General features: G+C 46.4%; 1 protein-coding gene across 2 annotated transcripts in view; it reads right to left on the bottom strand.

Annotated features, from left to right (window-relative positions):
* The window catches only part of LDLRAD4 (low density lipoprotein receptor class A domain containing 4), a 30,031-nt gene that overhangs the window by 8,400 nt on the left and 2,702 nt on the right, over positions 1-18,929 (bottom strand). For both annotated transcript variants that reach the window (XM_040619610.1, XM_008709990.2), the window contains exon 2: positions 11,282-11,436. In XM_040619610.1, the coding sequence (XP_040475544.1) occupies positions 11,282-11,386 (105 nt within the window). In that variant the 5' untranslated portion in view covers positions 11,387-11,436. The remainder of the gene's footprint in view (positions 1-11,281; positions 11,437-18,929) is intronic.

Genomic DNA, 18,929 nt, shown 5'->3' on the forward strand with positions numbered 1-18,929 from the left:
CTGTATATATTTAATATATATTTTAATGTATATCATATTATATATATAACAGGATATTTATTATAGGAATTAAAAATAATTATAGGAATTATAAATAATAGGATATTTATTATAGGAATTGGCTTATATGGTTATAGGAACAGAGAAGTCTCACAATCTTCCATATGCAAGATGGAGAACCAGGAAAGCTCGTGGTATAATTCAGTCTGAGTCTGATGACCTGAGAAGCTGGCGGACGGGGTGTGTGTGTGCACAAATATAAGTGTTGGAGTCCAAAGGCCCAAGAACCACGAGTTCTGATGTCCAAGGGCAGAAGATGTAGCCCCCGGCTCAAGAAGAAAGAGAAAATTTACCCTTCCTCCACCTTTTTTGTTCTATTCGAGCCTTCCAGGATTGTATGATGCCTACTCACACTAGGGAGGGCAGATTTTCTTTTCTCACTCAACTGAGTCAAATGTTCATCTCTTCCAGAATTACTCTCACAGACACATCCAGAAATAATGTTCTATTACTTATCTTGGCATTGCTTAGCCTAGCCAAGTCGGTACATAAAATTAACCATCGTAATTAGTGATACTGAGCTTTTCTCATGTGCTTATTGGCCATTTGTGTATCTTCTCTGGAGAAATGTCTATTCAAGTCCTTTGCCTATTTTTAAATTGGGTTGTCTATTATTTTGATGTTGAATTGCAGGAGTTCTTTATATATTCTGGATATTAATCCCTTATCAGATATATGATTTGCAAATATTTTCTCCCATTCTGGGAGTTGCCTTTTCACTCTCTGGACAGTGTCCTTTGATAAACAACTTTTAAATTTTTGAATTCTAATCTATTTTTTTGTTGTTGTTGCCTGTGCTTTTGGTGTCATATCCAAGAAATCATTGCCAGGGCACCTGGGTGGCTCAGTCGGTTAAGCGTCTGCCTTCAGCTCAGCTCCTGATCCCAGGATCCTGGGATCATGCCCCACGTCAGGCTTCCTGCTTGGTGGGGAATCTGCTTCTCACTCTCCTCCCGGCTTATGCTCTCTCTCTCTAAGTAAACAAAATCTTAAAAAAAAGCAAAAAAGAAAGAAAGAAATCATTGCCAAGCCCAATGAAGATTTCCCCATTGTTTTCTTTAAGAGTTTTGTAGCTTTAGCTCTGACATTTAGGTTTTGGGACCATGCTGAGTTAATTTTTTGTATATGGTATTAGACGATAAGGTTCAATGTCATTATTTTGCACGTGGACATCCAGTTTTCCCAATACCATTTTTGAAAACACTGTCCTTTCTCCTTGAATGGTCTTGGCATCCTTGTCAAAAATCACTTGATGATATAGGTGAGAGTTTATTTCTGGGCTCTCTGTTATATCCCATTGGACTCGATGTCTGTCTTTATGCTAGCACCACACTCTTCTGTTACTGTAGCTTTGTAGTTGAGTTTTGAAATCAAGAAGTATGAGACTTTCAAGTTTGCTCTTCCTTTTTGATGTTATTTTGGCTATAGTGAGGGGCACTATCTCCCTGGAGATGGCATATGCATTTTAGGATGGACTTTTTTTTTTTCCTGCAAAAAACCATCATTGGGATTTTCACAGGAATTACACTGAATCTGTAGATCGCTTTAGGTAGTATGGACATTTTAAGAATATCAAGTCTTCCAATCCATGAACATAAATGTCTTTCCATTTATTCGTGTCTAAATTCTTTTAGCAACATTGTATAGTTTTCAGTGCACAAATCTTTCACCTCCTTGGTTAAGTTTCTTCCTAAGTATTTTATTCTTTTTGACGCTACTTGTAAATTGAACTGCTTTCTTTATTTCCTTTTCAGATTGTTCACTGTTGGTGTAAAAAAATGCAACTGATTTTTGCATATTGATTTTTGTATCCATCTGTTTATTAGTTTATTAGTTCTAGCAGGTTTTCTACATATAAGATCATGTCGTCTCTGAACAGAGGTAATTTTAATTTTTCCTTTCTAATTGGAATGCCTTTTATTTCCTCTTCTTGTCGAGTTGCTCTGGCCAAAACTTCCAATAAAGACTATGCTGACATAGAAATGGTAAAAGCATCCATCCTTGTCTTGCTCCTGATCTCTGAGGAAACGTATTCAGTCCTCCACCATTGCGTATGTTAGCTGTGGGCTTTTCATAAATGGCCTTTTATTATGCTGAGGTAGTTTTCTTCTCTTCTAGTTGGTTGAATGTTTTTAATCATGACAAAGTATTGAATAATTTCAAATTCTTTCTCTGCATCAATAAGATGATCATTTAGCTTTTTCCCTTCATTCTACTAATTAATAGTAGATTGATTTTCATATATAGAACCATCCTTACACGAGAGAAATAACCCATTTGGTCATAGTGCATAATTCTTTTAGTATGCTACTGAACTCAGTTTGCTAGTATTTTGATGAGGATTTTTATATCAATATTCATAACAGATACTGGTTTTCTTTTACTGTTGGGTCTTTGTCTGGCTTGCGGGACATGCTGGCCTCTCAGAATTGAGTTCGAAAGTGTTTTCTCCTCTTCAAATTTTTTGGAAGACGGGGAGCCTGGGTGGCGCAGTTGTTAAGCCTCTGCCTTTGGCTCAGGGCCTGAACCCAGTGTTCTGGGATCGAGCCCCACATCGGGCTCCTCCGCTGGGAGCCTGCTTCTTCCTCTCCCACTCCCCCTGCTTGTGTTCCCTCTCTCGCTGGCTGTCTCTCTCTCTGTCAAATAAATAAATAAAATCTTTAAAAAAAATTTTTTTTGGAAGAGTTTGAGAAGGATTTGATTAATTCTTCAAATGTTTGGTAGAATTCACACTGAAGGGGTCTAGGTTATTTTCTTTGTTGTGAGGTTTTTGAAAATTGATTTAATCTCCTTACTACTTATAGATCTATTCAGATTTTCTATTTCTTCATAAGTCAATCTTAGTAGGGTGTGTTTCTAGGACTCTGTCCATTTCAACTTGTTCATTGCACTCTCTCTCTTTTTTTTTAAAGATTTTATTTATTTATTTATTTGACAGAGAGAGAGAGAGAGAGAGAGAGCCAGCGAGAGAGGGAACACAAGCAGGGGGAGTAGGAGAGGAAGAAGCAGGCTCCCAGCGGAGGAGCCTGATGTGGGGCTCGATCCCAGAACGCTGGGATCACGCCCTGAGCCGAAGGCAGACCCTTAAGGACTGAGCCACCCAGGCGCCCCATCACAGTACTCTCTTATAATCTTTTTTATTTCTGTATCTTTTGGATCTTTTTCCATCAAAGGATACAGCATTTATAGCACTAAGAGAGTAATATGTGGCCATGATTTACTGGGGCTCTCCTGTGACCTGCAGCTGAAGCCTGCTGTCTTGCATCCGCTGCACTGTGACCGTGTATAAGGCCACTCCCATGCCCCGAATCTTTGTTTTATGCTCTCAGTTCAACTCTCCTTTCCACATACAGAGGACCACAGGAAGCATATTTGAAGACTGGAAACAACCCGATTTCTGCGAGACTTGTAACCTAATACTGTTTTTCAAACTGCGAGTTGCAGCCTCTTAGAGAACTGGAAAATCAATTTAAGTGGGTCACAACCAGCATTCCAAAAAACTGAAACAGAATAGAGAATGACTGAGTACGTTGTCTGTAAGTATTGTTTTGTGAAACTTCTGCCTTAGTTGTGTAAATGAGCATTGTGGATTATGACATAAAACATGTTTTTTACTGTTCTTCAGGGTCAAAAACAATCTGAAGGCCTCTGATCTAAGCCAATTATCCCTTATTTGATGGGAGAAAGGTGAGCCCGAAGAAGGTGTACTTCTCATTGGAGGTGATAGCCAGTTTGTGGTCAAGCAAGGCTGTTGCTGGATATTTTGTCTTCTACCATTCAAGGGTACCTCCCAGCGAATGAATGCATTGTATGGCATCAAATATTTGGGACTCTATTTTCTCCCCATCTCAGGGTGAGAACTTCAAAGCACAGGTAAAACTCATCTTTGGATATTCAGCAACACCTTTACCATGTGGCAAAATCTACTTTCTCTCATTTCTTCCTTTTCCTCACACAGCCTCTCACCATCTAAATGCTTTAGTATTACTGTCTTTCCACCCTAGATGGCAGTAATAGCTTAGATGCAAAGGCGAGACCTCTAGGTACGAGAGACTGTTTTCTCCAGCACTTCCCCCCTTATTCCTCTTCAGGAATCCACCATCGGACTTAGTCTCAACACTTAAAGTGTCCTTCCCAACTCTACTCAATCTAGGGCACATCCCCTAAGAGAAACACAAATCATCCAGGACGATCTGTCGGGAAGAAAAGGGAATCCTATACATTTCCAGAACAATACAGTGGATCAGGGAAGTCTATAGGCTCTGAGGACCAAGCAGAAAAGGAGACACGAAGGTAGGTGCCTCTCTTGGGCTTCGTGCCGGGGGAGAGCGAGCACTTAGACCTGGAGACAGAAGAGCCTGGGAATTAGAAAGCTCAGAGCAACAGAGAACTGCGGAACTACACGCTATCAGCCCAGGCGGGCACCATCACCTCCTCCTTTGTGAGATTAAGCCTAGGGACAGGGCCAATGCTTTTCCCAAGGTCATAGAGCTGGTAGGGGATTAACGCAGAACCAAAACCCAGCTACCTCCCTTGGTGTCTATTGATAGCCTCAGGGAGCCCCCTCGACTAGGGCCACAGAATTAGAATAATTTAGAGAACTTTCCCCAGAACAAATTTACACCAGTTTCTAAGGACTAATTAAAAATAAAACAGGCTTTACCATTAGACTTTTATTGCTATAGGGTCTACCTAAAACATCACTAAAACTTGTCTATTAAAAATTTTCATCAATTTTACTTAAAAATCTGGTTTTAGCATGCTTTTGTCAGAATACAAAACATACTCAAAGGAGTTACCCAGGGGGTCTACAGATGCTCAGAACACTATTGGACTTGTCTTCAGCATCAGTTTACATGAGCGGAGGATGTTTTTTAATTGCAAAAGTAATATATGAACACATTCTTATCATGAAAGTTTTAACACACAAACCAGGCTCCCTTTGTCCACCTCCTCCCCTCCCAGCTCCTTCCTAGAGGAAGCCATTGGTTTGCTGTGGGTTTTTCCTGACCTCTCTCTACAGCATCGGTTTGTAACTCAGACAACATCGGTCTTACTAATTGAGCCACACTTGGTTTTGCACCAAACTTGTATCATTTAGCCTGATCGGTCACATCATTTGTTAAGATTTAACTCTTAATGGATTTTGGCTGGTACCAAAAATCAAATCCATCCGCAGGGAACAAATAAGAAAAAGGAAGATCTGCCATCACTGAGATATTAAAAAAATATTTTTCCCTTGAAAAACTCCCCAAATACGACCCGCAAGCTCTGACGGTAATTCCAAAACTGTCGTGAGCATGGCAACATCAGTGGAGGGACAATTTGCTCTACTCACACTGCTTTAAAGACGAATCTTGGCTATTAACAAGGTCTTTCTACTTTTGTTCAGATGAGATCTCCTGCAGAACAGCTGGGTCCCAGCAACCTTGGCCAATTTTTGCTAGCAACTTCACCTCCTTACCTGAAGGGAGACATTCTCATTCTGAAGCTGTTAACGTCATCTTCTAATGCTTCAATCAGACATACCGAAGTGTAAAACCTTCTAAATGACCGGTCTGGAGGCTGGACTGCATTCTCACTCGTTCAGAGAGAAACAGTTTGACTGACAACAGGAAACCTGTGCTTGGAGTTTACAGTTAGGTGCTGACTGACCTGCGCCTTGCTGTCCCTGTGACATTAGGAAACGTAGTTTCAGAGGCTCATGAAATAATGAATTGTTACGGGACAAAGTTGACAACAAGTATCCCTGGTCTTACAGTGCAGCAAGAATCTGTCTCACCCACAGAGAAACCGTCCCTGGCCATCTTTCTTCTCAGTCCGAGGCTAAATAAAGCCAGTGGCTCTCTTCTCTTTAGTCTGGAGTGTCAGAGACATGCCTGTTATAACTACATCATCGAGCCCTTCAGTTCATTTTTTTTTTTTTTGCACCTTACTAAAATAGTTCATTTCTATCATTTTAGAAATGTTTTTCTAAATGCTTTTCTAAACCTAAGTAGACATGAGAAAAGGCAGGTACAGAGCAGCCCACCTCTAGCCACAGTGGGAGTGAGCTGTGTGTGTGGTGACTCCGCCACTCCCCACACCCTTCACTGGGCCCAGGACACAGCTTGGGGGCTTCTCAAGCACCGTGAGTTCTGAGCCCAGCGTGGTAGATTCCTGAGCTGCTTCTAGAGGAGTCCAGAACTGCCCATTCTCGGGCCACCCCCGCTCCCAAGCCCATGGCCATCTTTACTCTTTCGACCACAGACACCAGCCGCAGAGAAGACAGCCCCGCTCTGAGGAATGGCAGGGGCCAGAACGGCGAGCACCTCCAGCTGGACAAAGGAGACACTGGACTCCGCTGGCCCAGACATACGTGGTTGAACCCCTAATCTTGTAGGAATTTTCTTTACAAGGAAGTTCTCTCCCATTTCCTTGGAAATCGGTGGCTCTCTTGGTCTATCTTTTGTTTTCACCCTTGTGATAGAGGCATGAGTGCAAAATGTATTTTCTCTAAAAACGACCGCCACTGTGCAAAGCAGTATGGCAATGGCACCCTACCCACAACTGAGGGTTCCCCACGGAAAGATGGGACCACAGTCAAAAGGTGAGTACTAGTCCATTCAGAGTGGCAGCTGCTTCCTGGCCCCATCTTGGGGCTACCAGGCAAGAATGGAGGCCTGATATGCTGACTTTTCAAGAGAAGATGTAAATTCCGGTTTTTATGTGAAATCTCCCAATTTTTACAGTTCAATCACGTTTTGTCAAAACACCCTGTGGGGCAAACCATACACATTGGCCACACCTTAGGCCAAGTCTGCAACATCAGTAGGGAGGGACTTTGGGTGTGGACTTCCCCCACCCCGGGACACTTCGGATCTCCAGAACCCACATCTCTGTACTGACACAGCTGGTGGCTGCAGTCATGTCCTCCTTCCCAACAGCTGGGAGGCAAAAGGAATGGCGTTCTTCCCAACATCCCACCTGCATTTCCTCATAAAGCCGGCACAGCACAGGGGGCGCGGCTCCATCTCCACAGGGAGGCCGAGGCACCCGCATTTTCACAAGTGATTTAATCCCCGCAGTACTTAGTAATGAAGCAATGCTTGACATGACTCCTTCTGTTAATTTTTTAATTGAAATTGCTGTTTTTATAGGTCAAAATGGCTGAATATCCATAATTTCATATAGTTCAAACTGAAATGTTTCTGTCCCTCTGCTGTTCCTCAGTAAGTGGCTGGCCACTCTGACCTCGCCACTGTCCACTGTCCACTGCACCCTGGGCTGTCCAGGTGGGGTCGCTACAGGCTGTCAGAGAAGTCCGCTCATGCCCCCATTACCCCCCACCAGCTCTAGTGAGAGAGGCTCCAGTGACATGTGCAAACATCTCTCAGGGCTGTGTCTGGAATATTTATGCCCCTTTATTGTTCTCCTATTACTTGGCAGTCTAAGGCAATGGAAAGAAATCTAGACAGTCTCAAAGTCCTGAAATCACATAAACCCAAGCTCTAAAAAATAAGCTGAGGCTACCTCAGGAAGAATACGTACAGGTTTGTGTCATAAAGCCACTCACTGCTCCTTGCCATTAGTTAAGCATTTACTTTCCCTGTGATTTAAGCCGAGGTTGCTATTTTTCATTTTCATCCAGAAATGGCTGCTTCCACCAAATTCATGGCCAGGACTGTCCCGTCCCTGGGCTCCCATGGAATGGTGTCTCAGAGAGACCGTGGTGAAGGCTGCCTGGCCGGGGACAATGCAGATTCCCACCCATTCCTTCCTTGGCCAGAGGGAGCTGGCGTCGAAAGCATGTGCTTCCAAAAGACACCGTTAGAACTGGGGAGGGAGGCCCCGGGAGGGGGTGCCATGTGAGGAAGAAGGCGTGTGCTGCAGTCATGGAGGAAGGTACCTTTGACTTTACAAAGCAAACCTCCCGGAATCAGGGTGCCCAAAGGGGCAACTGGTCCAACCAATCATTTTCCAGAAAACTCTCCCTGAGAACCAGGGATATTCACAGCTGTTAAGATTCTATCTCATTAACCTTAGTTCTGCTTTTCCCTTTGGTCAAAGTGGAAAGCCCATCAGTGAGGAGAGGGGCAGCTCACACCAGGGCAGTGGCGTTTCCTCAGTCAAAGCAGTTACATGTTCAACCTCCTCCTTGAAAATAAAACCCAACTACTGTCTCACCGGCTGAGATCGGGGGGTCTCCCCTTTGGCGCTACTGACATTTAGAGTCAGATCGTTTTTTGTCGTGGGGGCTGCCCCGTGCATCGCAGGATGTTTAGAGCACCCCTACAGCATCCCCAAGTTGTGACAACCAAAAATGTCTCCCAACATTGTCAAACGTCCCCTAGGGGGCAAAATCACCCCAGCCGGGAATCATGACTGTAAATTAATCAATTGCTCTCCTAGTACTGTACTAAGGGAAGCAGCATTTCCTGAAAGGCGTTAGGGAGGAGAGCCAGGCAAAAAGGAGCCAGGCAAGAAGTCTGGTTGGGGGCACACTCCTGGGTAGCCAGGAACACTGTACGTGGCACACAGTGCTGGCTGTATTTGTATTTGTGTCCAGAAGAGAAGTAAGGTTTCTTTCTCACCTTCTCTCTTCCCTCGTTGGACTAGACACAGGTCAGTAGTCCTAGTCATGAAATGGGGCTACGGTCTGGGCCTGAATGGTCTCTCGTCACTGTATAAACATACACCTTGAGTTTGTGAAACGCTGGGCAGAGCCTTCGGCTAAGCTGTACAATATCCCCATTCCCAGTTTATTGGGAAGGAAAACTCAAGCTTTGAGAAGCAACAGCACTTGGTACTCGGTCACGTAAAGAAAACAAAAAATAGTACAGTAGCAACAAAGGAATTAAACCCTAAGTCGTGTGCAGCCTGCACCTCAGAACCAGGGTCCAGCTCTCAGCGCTAAAACTTTCAGACGCTTATTAACAAACTTAGGCACACGGTGTGATCAGGCCCCTGTGGACACAATCCCTAGATATCGATGACCTTACACCCAAAAATTATTAGTTACCTTCTCAAGTTCAAGAAATGGAAACTCTGCTGCCCAGGAACCCCTGGAGCAGGGCAGACACAGGCGAGCCACCCCCCCCTTCCCAGAAGATGGCCCCACACAAACCCATTCCCAAATGAAACAGAAGACACATTCTCAGTAAAAACAAACTTAAATTCTCACTTTTCTGCCTTTGTAAAATTGGTATCCTGCTGGTAAGAGTGTGACTGTGTGTGTGTACGTGACCCATCCCCTGACTGGGTCACAGAGCTCCCAGTCTGGGGAGCAGACCCATGGGCAGGCACCTTGGCCACAACGGACGGGGCGGTGACAGCAGACATGGCCACGTCTGCACTGAGGAGTGGAGGAAGGAGCCACCTCACCAATGCGAGGAGAGTCACGTAGAAGCAAGGTGATCCCCAAATCAAATCTGAGGGGAACACAGAGGTAGGTGGGGACCCAGGCCAAACACAAGAAAGCAGTCTGAGTCCATGCGTGCAGTGACTCCAGATCCCCTGGGGATGGGAGCAGAAGGCCTAAGGCAGGGAACTTGGCTAAATTCACGGCAGGTACTTCATGGAAACGTGAGAGCTGCCTATGGGTTTCCCTCTTTCCCCCAAGGCTGGGGGTTTACAGTCTTTGCACTAAGGCTTAGGCAAAGCAGTGAAGGCCCATCCTCTCGCAGTTCTGAAACTGTTGCTACGAATGTGATTTTCTCTCTGTCCTCTCTCTTTAAACTCAGGGGAATTACGTGTATTCTGTGTTCAGAACTTCGGAAGAATTAGTTCCCTCCTTTAGGTAACAGAACTGTCCTCATACGACAGTGGGGAATCTATAGGCATCAAGACACCAGGGTTCAGTGAGTCTGGACCACTGGGGTACCAGAGTGCTGGGAGGACAACAAGCCTGGGGCCCACAGGGAAACTGTTGGTGTGATGAAAATCATGTTGATAGTGCTGGAGGAAGCTCGTGCGGCCAACTGGGGACCCGGAGAGACAAAGGTAGGGGACTGCAGAGGATAGGGAAAGCAGAAGGGAGAGAGGGGTTCTTTCTCAGGACTGCTCCCAGCAGCCCCACCCCTTCCCTCTCCCCGCCCCTGCCTGCCACAGACACAGAACACCCAGCAACCCTTAGTTCCACCCATGTAGACAGCAGAGCTAATGGGTCACTGAGCAATTCTGCAGCCCTGATGAAGCGTGACCCAGTCCTCCCTAGGGGCCCAAGGGCCTGGGCCCAGTAGCCACTCCACCATACCCTCCAGGACAGCTGCACCCCTACACCTAGGATGGCCTCCCTGAGCCAATGATCAGATCTCCCTGGTCCTGACACACGCTCTGAGGGGCTAAGCATCACGCGGGGATTCTGCCTCTTTTGCCTACCACCAAAACCAATAATTTGTAATTGCCTAAACTCACATTCCCAAGCCTCTCACTGAAGGCGACCAGAGTCACATTGTAAAAGCAGCTCAGAACAGAAAGTGCCAGTGGCCTATGGTCTCCTAGGCACAGGTCGTAGAACAGTTTAACTGAAAACATATTTTCTTTTTCAGAGGAGTGTGATTAAGGGCAAGAAACAGCTAGAAACCCTAAAAACAACCACCTGAAGAGCCTTACTATGGGCTGTTTTGTGAGTCCCCTACACAACCCGACCCACCCTGATCCACCAGAGGAGGCCTCAAGCTCTTGCTATCACCCCACTGCCCTTCTAGCTCGCCCACCCCCACCGTGCTGCCGAGCCCCCGCAGCATCTTATGGATGCCGGTGGTGCCGCCCAAGTGCGTCCCTGACCACTCCAGGGCCACTTTTAAAGACAATCAGCATGTAACAGCATGAGGCCAGACAAAAAGGAGCACCGCCTGTCGGATTCTTTTGTTAAAAACACTGTTCAAAAGCAACTGCAAGTAATCTGTGCTGACAGCAGTCCAGGCAGTGGTGACCTTGTAGGTGGCATGCCTAGAAGTGGGACCCGAGTGGGCTTCTAGGGGCTGGTCACGTCTCTTCTGATTGGGTAGTGGTTACACAGGCGTCTTTGGCTTGTGAGAACTCGCTGAATCGAACGCTCGTTATGCATATGGTTTTCTTAAAGTGTAGGAACCTTTGATAGAGTCTTCCATACCTATGGACCACAGTGGGCTGACTCAAGAGGCTGTTCTGCTTTGCGGCCCTTGCTGGCACCCAGCCTCACTTTTGGAGCCCGAGACAGAGGCCTGGACAGCACCAAGAGGCTCAGGCCCACACTTACCGGCTGCAGCCCGTCCTCCTGCCTTCTGCTCTGATTCGGGCGGTTGATGAAGGACCGTGTGGAGACTTTGTAGTGATTCAGTAGGCAGACGATGACCACGACCATTACCGTGACCACCACGACGATAATGACGATCTGGGCAAACTCCAGCTCCGCTGTGACAGAAAGGGAAAGCCTGTTAGCCACATCCCCCTTTGTGCCATCACCCAGTTCTCTGAGCAACACAACCGCCAGGCACTGAGGGCTTCTTGCAAGCACTCGGTCCTCGAGGACCTCAAGAAAGAGAAACTATTTTTCCCCAGGTCTGCTGCCCAAGGCCATTGCCAGACTTCAACAGTTGAATAACATCAACCCAGGTATGGGGCTCTTCCCAATAGACCTCTGGTGGTGAGCCCACGCGTGGTGCTCAGACAAACCTTGTCTTTGCAAATTGTTTATAATGAGTAGGGCCTTAGGAGGATGCATTCTGTTGGCTCTATAAGACCTCTAGACAGCTGTGCTGTAACTGACCCCACTCACACACGGAACTTGAAGTCCTAGCCCAGTGCGCATGCCATAGGCTGGCTGCTGCACAGGCTACCCCTTCCCATGGGCAGGCAGGCCCTGGAGGGCTGCTGCCTCTTGGGGTGCGAAAAGCTCCAACATCTGAACTCTGTTCCTGCTGGACGGCCCCGCCCCCAGGGGAGGTAAGAAAGTCTTGCGAAATCGAAGCTGCTCCCCCAGTGTAATCTCTCCAGGAATGTTAGACCCATCTTTATAGTTGAGTCACACTTTCCAAAGCACATCCACACAGGACCCATACCATACACCAAAGGGAAAATCTGTTGAGAAAAAGCTCCAACTTCCTTTACGCAGGGCCTTGCCTTTGGAAGTAATTTAGAAAACACATTTGCACTGTCTCCAACCCTGCAGGCACCGTATTTTATGAGCAGTCAGAAACTACATTCCTGACACTGCCATTCCAAAGGATTTCCTAACTGCCATTCACACAGGTGTCACACTCCAGTACAGCGCCGCGGAGCCACCTCTAGAACGGCGGCACGTGGAGCCGGCAATTACAGGTGGGTGATTCAAGCCCTTCAGTTCTGCCGGGAGGAAGCAGAGGCTCATTGCTCAAGGTCAACCCCAGAACTCACATTTCCTGCTTTCTGACTTACAGCTCATGGCTTTGCTGAATGTTGCCCACCAGTTTCCTCAGTCTCTCCCCACCGTGAAAGGAAGTGTGCAGGGGTGTCAACTTAAACAGTGAGAGGCCCTGAGAGATGGTGAGGAAGACAGCACACAACTTTGTTGTGAGGTGGGGAAGTATGGGGTTTAATGAAGAGGAAGAGAAAGGGGAGAGCTCTGTTGACTGTGTCCCTGCCTGGAACCTGCAACACACACATGCATACACCCACAAATACACACCTGCATGCACACACGTGTACAGCAACACACATGGGCACACACACACATGGGCACAGTGCATTCATACACACATATACGTGGATATGCATACATAGAAGGCACGCCCAAGCATAGCACGTGCACACACACACACCCTCTTGCTATAGAATCCAGGCTGATGGCCAGTGGAAAGGTGTGCTCTCTCAGTGTAGGGGCTCACATCTGGGATAATACAGGAAGGGACTAGTTAGCACCCTCTCTCCAATGTCTGCACCTGTGAGCCCCCACCATCCATACCCTGGAAACAGAGGGGCTAGAGCTGGCATGGGAGTAAACAGAGCGTGTTCCTGGATCTCACCATGGCCAGTCCTGTGACACTGCCCTCCACCCTTGCCCACACATACCCAAGGGACAAAGATGTACAAATGTGCTCGCTGGACTGGGCTGGACTGTACTGGGCATGGGGCCTACAGTGGGACCGGCCCAGATGTGCACCCCAGAGAATGGAGAGCTGAGTGTGAGGGAACCGAACTGCTGAGCCGGTGTGGTGAGTAGTTGAGACCAGGTGGGTTCGCCAGGCACAGCCCCAGTGGGCAGTGAAAGGCTGACTGAGGAGGCTCAGGAGGCAATGCCTTTGAGCAGCTCTAGAAGCTGGCAGTCTGCAAACCCCGGTACTGTGCTCCCCACCGCACCCCCACCCTGCATGGCTGTCCTCGTTCCGGACACACCCCGAGGCCTAACGGCTGATCAGCAGGTTAAATCACGAACTGGAATTGACAAATGTTTCTTTTCTCTAAAAAGCTTCATTGGGGGGTGCCTGGGTGGCTCAGTTGGTTTGGCTTCTGCCTTAGGCTCAGGTCAGGATCCCAGGGTCCTGGGATCCAGCCCTGCATCGGGCTCCTCGCTCAGCGGGGAGCCTGCCTCTCCCTCTGCCTGCGCTCCCCCTGCTTGTGCTCTCTCTCTCTGTCAAATAAATAAAACCTTAAAAAAAAAAAAAAAGCTTCATTGCTCTACGGACATGGAAAGAGAGGAAAATGATGATTACAGTGAGGGGTTCTGCACAAAGTCTTCGTGGGTTAATTCTTCACCTGGAGGATGTCTTTCTACGTCATCCTTTCCTGTATAAAGAAACCATCTATAGCAACACAGTCAAATTGGATTTTCCGTAATTCTACAGGCATTTGGGGGATATTGGTGTTTCCTCTGAGAAGGAGTTTTATTATAAAAATAATGGAGACTTCCTTAAAACGTAAACAAGACAGAAGGAAACAGTATACAATGTAAAATGCTCCTTCGGAGGCCTGCCGCGCTCCTGACCCCACCCAGCCCCAGGCCGCCCTGGGGCACAGCACAGTTCGCCCGCTGTGCGCACCTGTGCATTTGCCGATGGAATAGGGCGTTCTTCTTTAATGAGTGGAATCATTGTACAAACACACTGTTCTGCTTGTTTTCGCTTAATATACCACAGACATTTTAAAACAAGAATATATAAAAACCAACCTCATTCTTTATGGTGGCTGTCTATTCCAGACTACTCACGTACTGGAATTTATATTCTCCAAGTGATCAATGTTTGGGTATTTTTTTTTCCTTTTTTTCTGTTATGATCAAAAGATTGTGTGTGCATGTGTACGTCTGTGTGTGAATATGAGTGTTGACCCACATTTTGAGTATCCCTTCAGGACAGGTTCCTAAGATTGAAATTTCTGGGTCAAGGACAAATCTTTTTAAATGCTGATGGCTACTGAGACTCTGCCTTAGGAAAGGGCTCTTGCCCCACGTGCTCATCAACACTGAATACTCACCCTCTTCACTTGCACTAATCTGATGGGCAAAAATATATATCTTGTTTTAATTTGTATTTCCCCAATTACTAGTAATTTTAGATCCTCCCCTATGGCTGTTGGCAATTTGTATTTTTCTTTTTCGTAATCATATTAACTTATTTGTAATTTTCTCATTTATTGGTAAGCAGCCTTTACGTATTATGACCACAAAGCTTTGTCCATTACATGTGTTGCAAGTATTTTCTCCTAGTCTATCACTAACTTTGCTGTGAGTTTCTCTATAGAAGAGATGAATAATTTTTATGTCATGAAATACTGTTTTTTTTTCTTTTATGGCTTCTAAGCTTCCTGTTTGATTAGGAAGGTCTTCTCCAATATTCTAAAAACATTTTTTCTAAGATTTTTATACATTGCATTTTTATGTTTAGATCTTTTTTCTCTCTGGATTTGATTTCTTTTGGTCTGAGACAGCACATAGAACATATTACATCATCTGAAAGGCATGAATCTTCTGATCTAACATTACGTTAAAAAGTTCATTGCAAGCAAGAGTAAGAAAGGTCTCAGTTGTGGGAAACAGTGTATGGAGTCTTTCTTTTAAAGAAAGTCTTTATGGAGTCTTTCTTTTAAAATTCATCACATTTCTTATCAACATGCTACGTGTAGTGGGCCCTACGCTGGCCCTGCTGAGCCTGGAAAGCCCCCCCCCGCCCCCCCACTACATGTCCAAACTTGCTGCACTTCCTCCCTCGGCTCCACGCTCCTGCTTTGCATACACTAACAGCTCTCCAGTGCTTTGCTCTCATGACCCCTCTATACTCTTAAAAAATACTGGTAAACCCCAAAAGAGCTTTATTTGTATGGATGACGTCTACTGATGTTTGCCATATTTACAATTAACACTGAAAAATTAAAAAATTCATTCGCTAAAAAATAAACTCACGTCAACATATATAGCAATTATATACACTGTTTTTCAAAACAAAAATTTAGTGATAAGAGTGGCATTGCTTTACCCTTCTGCATATGTCTTACGATACATGCCTTAATGAAAGACAGCTGGATTCTCCCCCTCCTTCAGCTTCACCTGTTGCGACCTGTTTGTTTGGTTAAAGGTAGATGATGGAGATCCGGCCTTACTGACCACTGGAGACTGGGGTCTTGGAGACCCCCAGAGATCGCTGAGCCACAGTTGGAGAAATGGTGGTCTAGACTGATCGACAGCAGGCACTCTAGTACAAACACTAGTACAAACCATCAGCCTAGACTTCTTGGGGATACTTCTGATGCCAGGATTTGAGATGGGGTCAGAACAGCTCCTGGGCCACTGTCCTGAGTTTTCATGCACAAGTACAACCACAGCAGGTGCACCTATGGAACACAGGACACGCAGAGACCCCCGGGGGGGAGGGTTGGTTCATGGGCATTCAAATAGTGCAGAACTCGCCTGGGGCAGGGCAAGGGCACAGGCTGGCAGGAACTGGGTTCCCAGGGTGCCACTCACTAAGGCAAACAGCCCAGCAGGGTAGCCCAGCTCGCCAATCTGGGTGAAAGAAGCCCAATCAAAGCCTCAGCTACTACAGCCCACGGGCCAGCACGAGAGGCAGCTCTTCCTGCAGGGACTGGCCTGGGTCCCAAAGGCCACTGTCCTAACAACCAAGTCCTAATCAGACACAGGAGCAAGAGTCAGCACAGCAGCAGCTAGTCAGCCCCCGCTGTAGTCCAGGGTCACCTGTGGTGCTTCTTGAAGCCTGAAGTGAAGCCCCTGGGGACGGAGCCTCGGTAGAATGGCACAGCCCCAGTCAAATGCTTCCCTTTGAACTCTGGGCAAAATACACAGTCAATAAAAACAGACTGCTCTCTCAAACACTAACAACAGGGAAATATGAAGGTTCTCCTCTCTTTGGGGCTATAAATACTTCTCCAAGAGGGGTCCAGAGAATTCTCAGAGTGAAAATTGGAGTCAACAGAGTGAGTTTTCTTGGGGACAAGCATGATGACGTCCAGACTCCAGAGAGCTCTGCTCCTGATAACCTCTCCCTTCAAGACAAGGGAGTATGTGAGCAGCTCCCCCCATACTTGTCCTCCCATGCCCTCTTGTACTTTAAACAGGAAAATTCTACTGAAACATGTGTCATAAAAGGCAAATTAAGTAAAGACTACACCACTAGAGTATATCAACAGCCTGGACATGGTAGACAGGAGACCCAGTCCCTCTTCTCTCTCTCCATACATTGTGTAATAATGGGAAAACAAAACAAACCTTGCTTTCTCACTTCCGGATGCGAATATCAGATGGAATTCAGCGCACCTGTTCTTCAAGGTGTCCTGTTTCAAGATTGCTGTACTCCTGATCTCAACCACAGACCTTCTTGGGGCTTCTGGGGCCCTTACCCAGCAGTTTCCTGTGCTGCACAGTCAGGGCTCACGCAGGCCGAAGTACTTCACTTCTTGCTGAACCCACCATCCCTTCAAGGCAGCGGTTCCTGGCCACATGCTTTCTCACACGTATGTGCATGTGGTGTATGGGTACTCGTGCACCCACACACACACCCTCCTGCTTTACACATCATTGATTCCTCTTCACCGTGCTCCAAGCCTGGGAGGCCCGAGGTGCAAAGGCTGTATACACAGAGCTGCAGAAGGTATGGTGAGGCCTCTTACCCAACCTGTAGGAGACTCCGTCGACAGGCCCCGAAGAGGTGTATTCTTCAGACAGACGCATGCATGCCCGCGCTTCCTGAATTAAGGTGGCATCCAACCCTGTGTCTAGGAACAACAGTCTGTGCACAGAAGTGAGGCAGACGCCAGCTGAGAACTGGCACTGCACTGGGACCTTGCGGCTTCTCCCTCTCTCACCCTGCTTTGCCCACATCTGGCCTTACAAGACGCTGTCTGTTTTCGTAGAGGAGAGGCAATGTGCAATGGTGCACAAAAAGGAAAAATGCCTGTGATTTTGGTTTTGGGAATGGGGTGGAAAGAAGAGGCTAAGGAGAGAATGAATTCTGGAAGAACAATTAAAAGCACAGACTAAAAAAAAAAAAAAAAATCTACAGGAATAGTAGAGTTCCGAGAAAATAACAGGATATTTTAGGGTTTCCAAAATTTCATGTGCCCAGTTTGGACCCTGAACGCAGCCCACTGGTCAGTTTTCCTTGATTCCAGTGGATACTGACAAAAGGCGATTCATGCAAAAAAATAACTTTAGGCCAAAGTCGAATTTTCACACTCCCCCTCCTTTCATGGGGCCCTAGTTCACAATGTTATAATGGATGAGTCACCGCAATCCAAACACCAGAAATTTTATAATAAATTTCGCCTAAAACTTACTGGAAGGCATCATAGCACCTTATTTTATTACTATAAAACAGTGACAGTGATGATGGTGATGATGGCATCTCTCTATTTTTATAGAAATATCCTCAAGAAACACCAGGCTGTGCAGTGCAGAATGGCAAGAACAGAGGAAATTGCGTGAGGCCTGTTGGTCTATTCTCTGGTTCAATGAAGAGCTGAACTGACTCATACTAGAGGCATGAGCGTCTGCACTATTTTTAAAAGAACTCTGGGGAAGCGTGGTTCTACCACCTTGGGTTCCTAATATAACACACATTTCTATTTGTGGGATGGCTAACACCATCTTCCACTTGGTCTTTCCTCCACTAATATATCACCCTTCACAGGAGTCCTGTTTTCTAAATGTTTAATTTTAAAGCTCCAGATGTGTAATTTATGCCCTTACAGGCCCTATAAATGGGGTGGGGGGAGCAAAGTCTGAGCCTCTCATCAGCCCCCTCCTTTCACCCAGCCAAGGAAATACCTTGGCAGCCAGCATTCAGAAAAGTTGCCATGCAGAATACTGTGATGTCACTGAAAGGACTGAATGCTTTCCACAAACCCCTACACACCACTGCAAATGGCTCTCTCCCACCTTAACCAATGACAGCACTCCACTTTGCTCCCCCAAGTGCTATAGTCTATTGGGAATACCGAGACTGTGGCTGCTGCCACACAGGCTTACTCTGGGCAGCCCCTCTCTCCCAGGGAGCTTTCCTAGGTCTCCGCCATGGCCCCAGCACAGCGAATGAGTATCTGCACTTCCTTCCTCTCTGTCGTCCTGAGCAGAGTGCGTGCGGTAAGAAGAGGACAGCCTCGGAGGGTGTCTTACTCTTTATTAATGGCTCTGTGACACTTCTAAAGTGCTGAATGTTCCTAAAAACTGGTAAAATCTTTCTCCAGTCCTACAGAGACAGGGCAGTAGAGGCAGGAAGATGGGTGGGGACTGGAGTTGGAATCTACAGACCATAATTGCCTCAAGTTTGTGTACCGTTAGTTTAAAAATACTCTTGGAGACTTTAATGGCTGAATGAAAATTCACACTCATTAAACACCATGGTCGAGGGGGGAGAATTCAGCCTGTGTTATATGAGTAACTTCACAGCTTGAAGTTCAGAAGGCAAAACAGTAAGAGCTAT

The sequence above is a fragment of the Ursus maritimus genome, unplaced genomic scaffold (genome assembly GCF_017311325.1).
Source record: "Ursus maritimus isolate PB19 unplaced genomic scaffold, ASM1731132v1 scaffold_33, whole genome shotgun sequence".
NCBI lineage: Eukaryota > Metazoa > Chordata > Mammalia > Carnivora > Ursidae > Ursus > Ursus maritimus.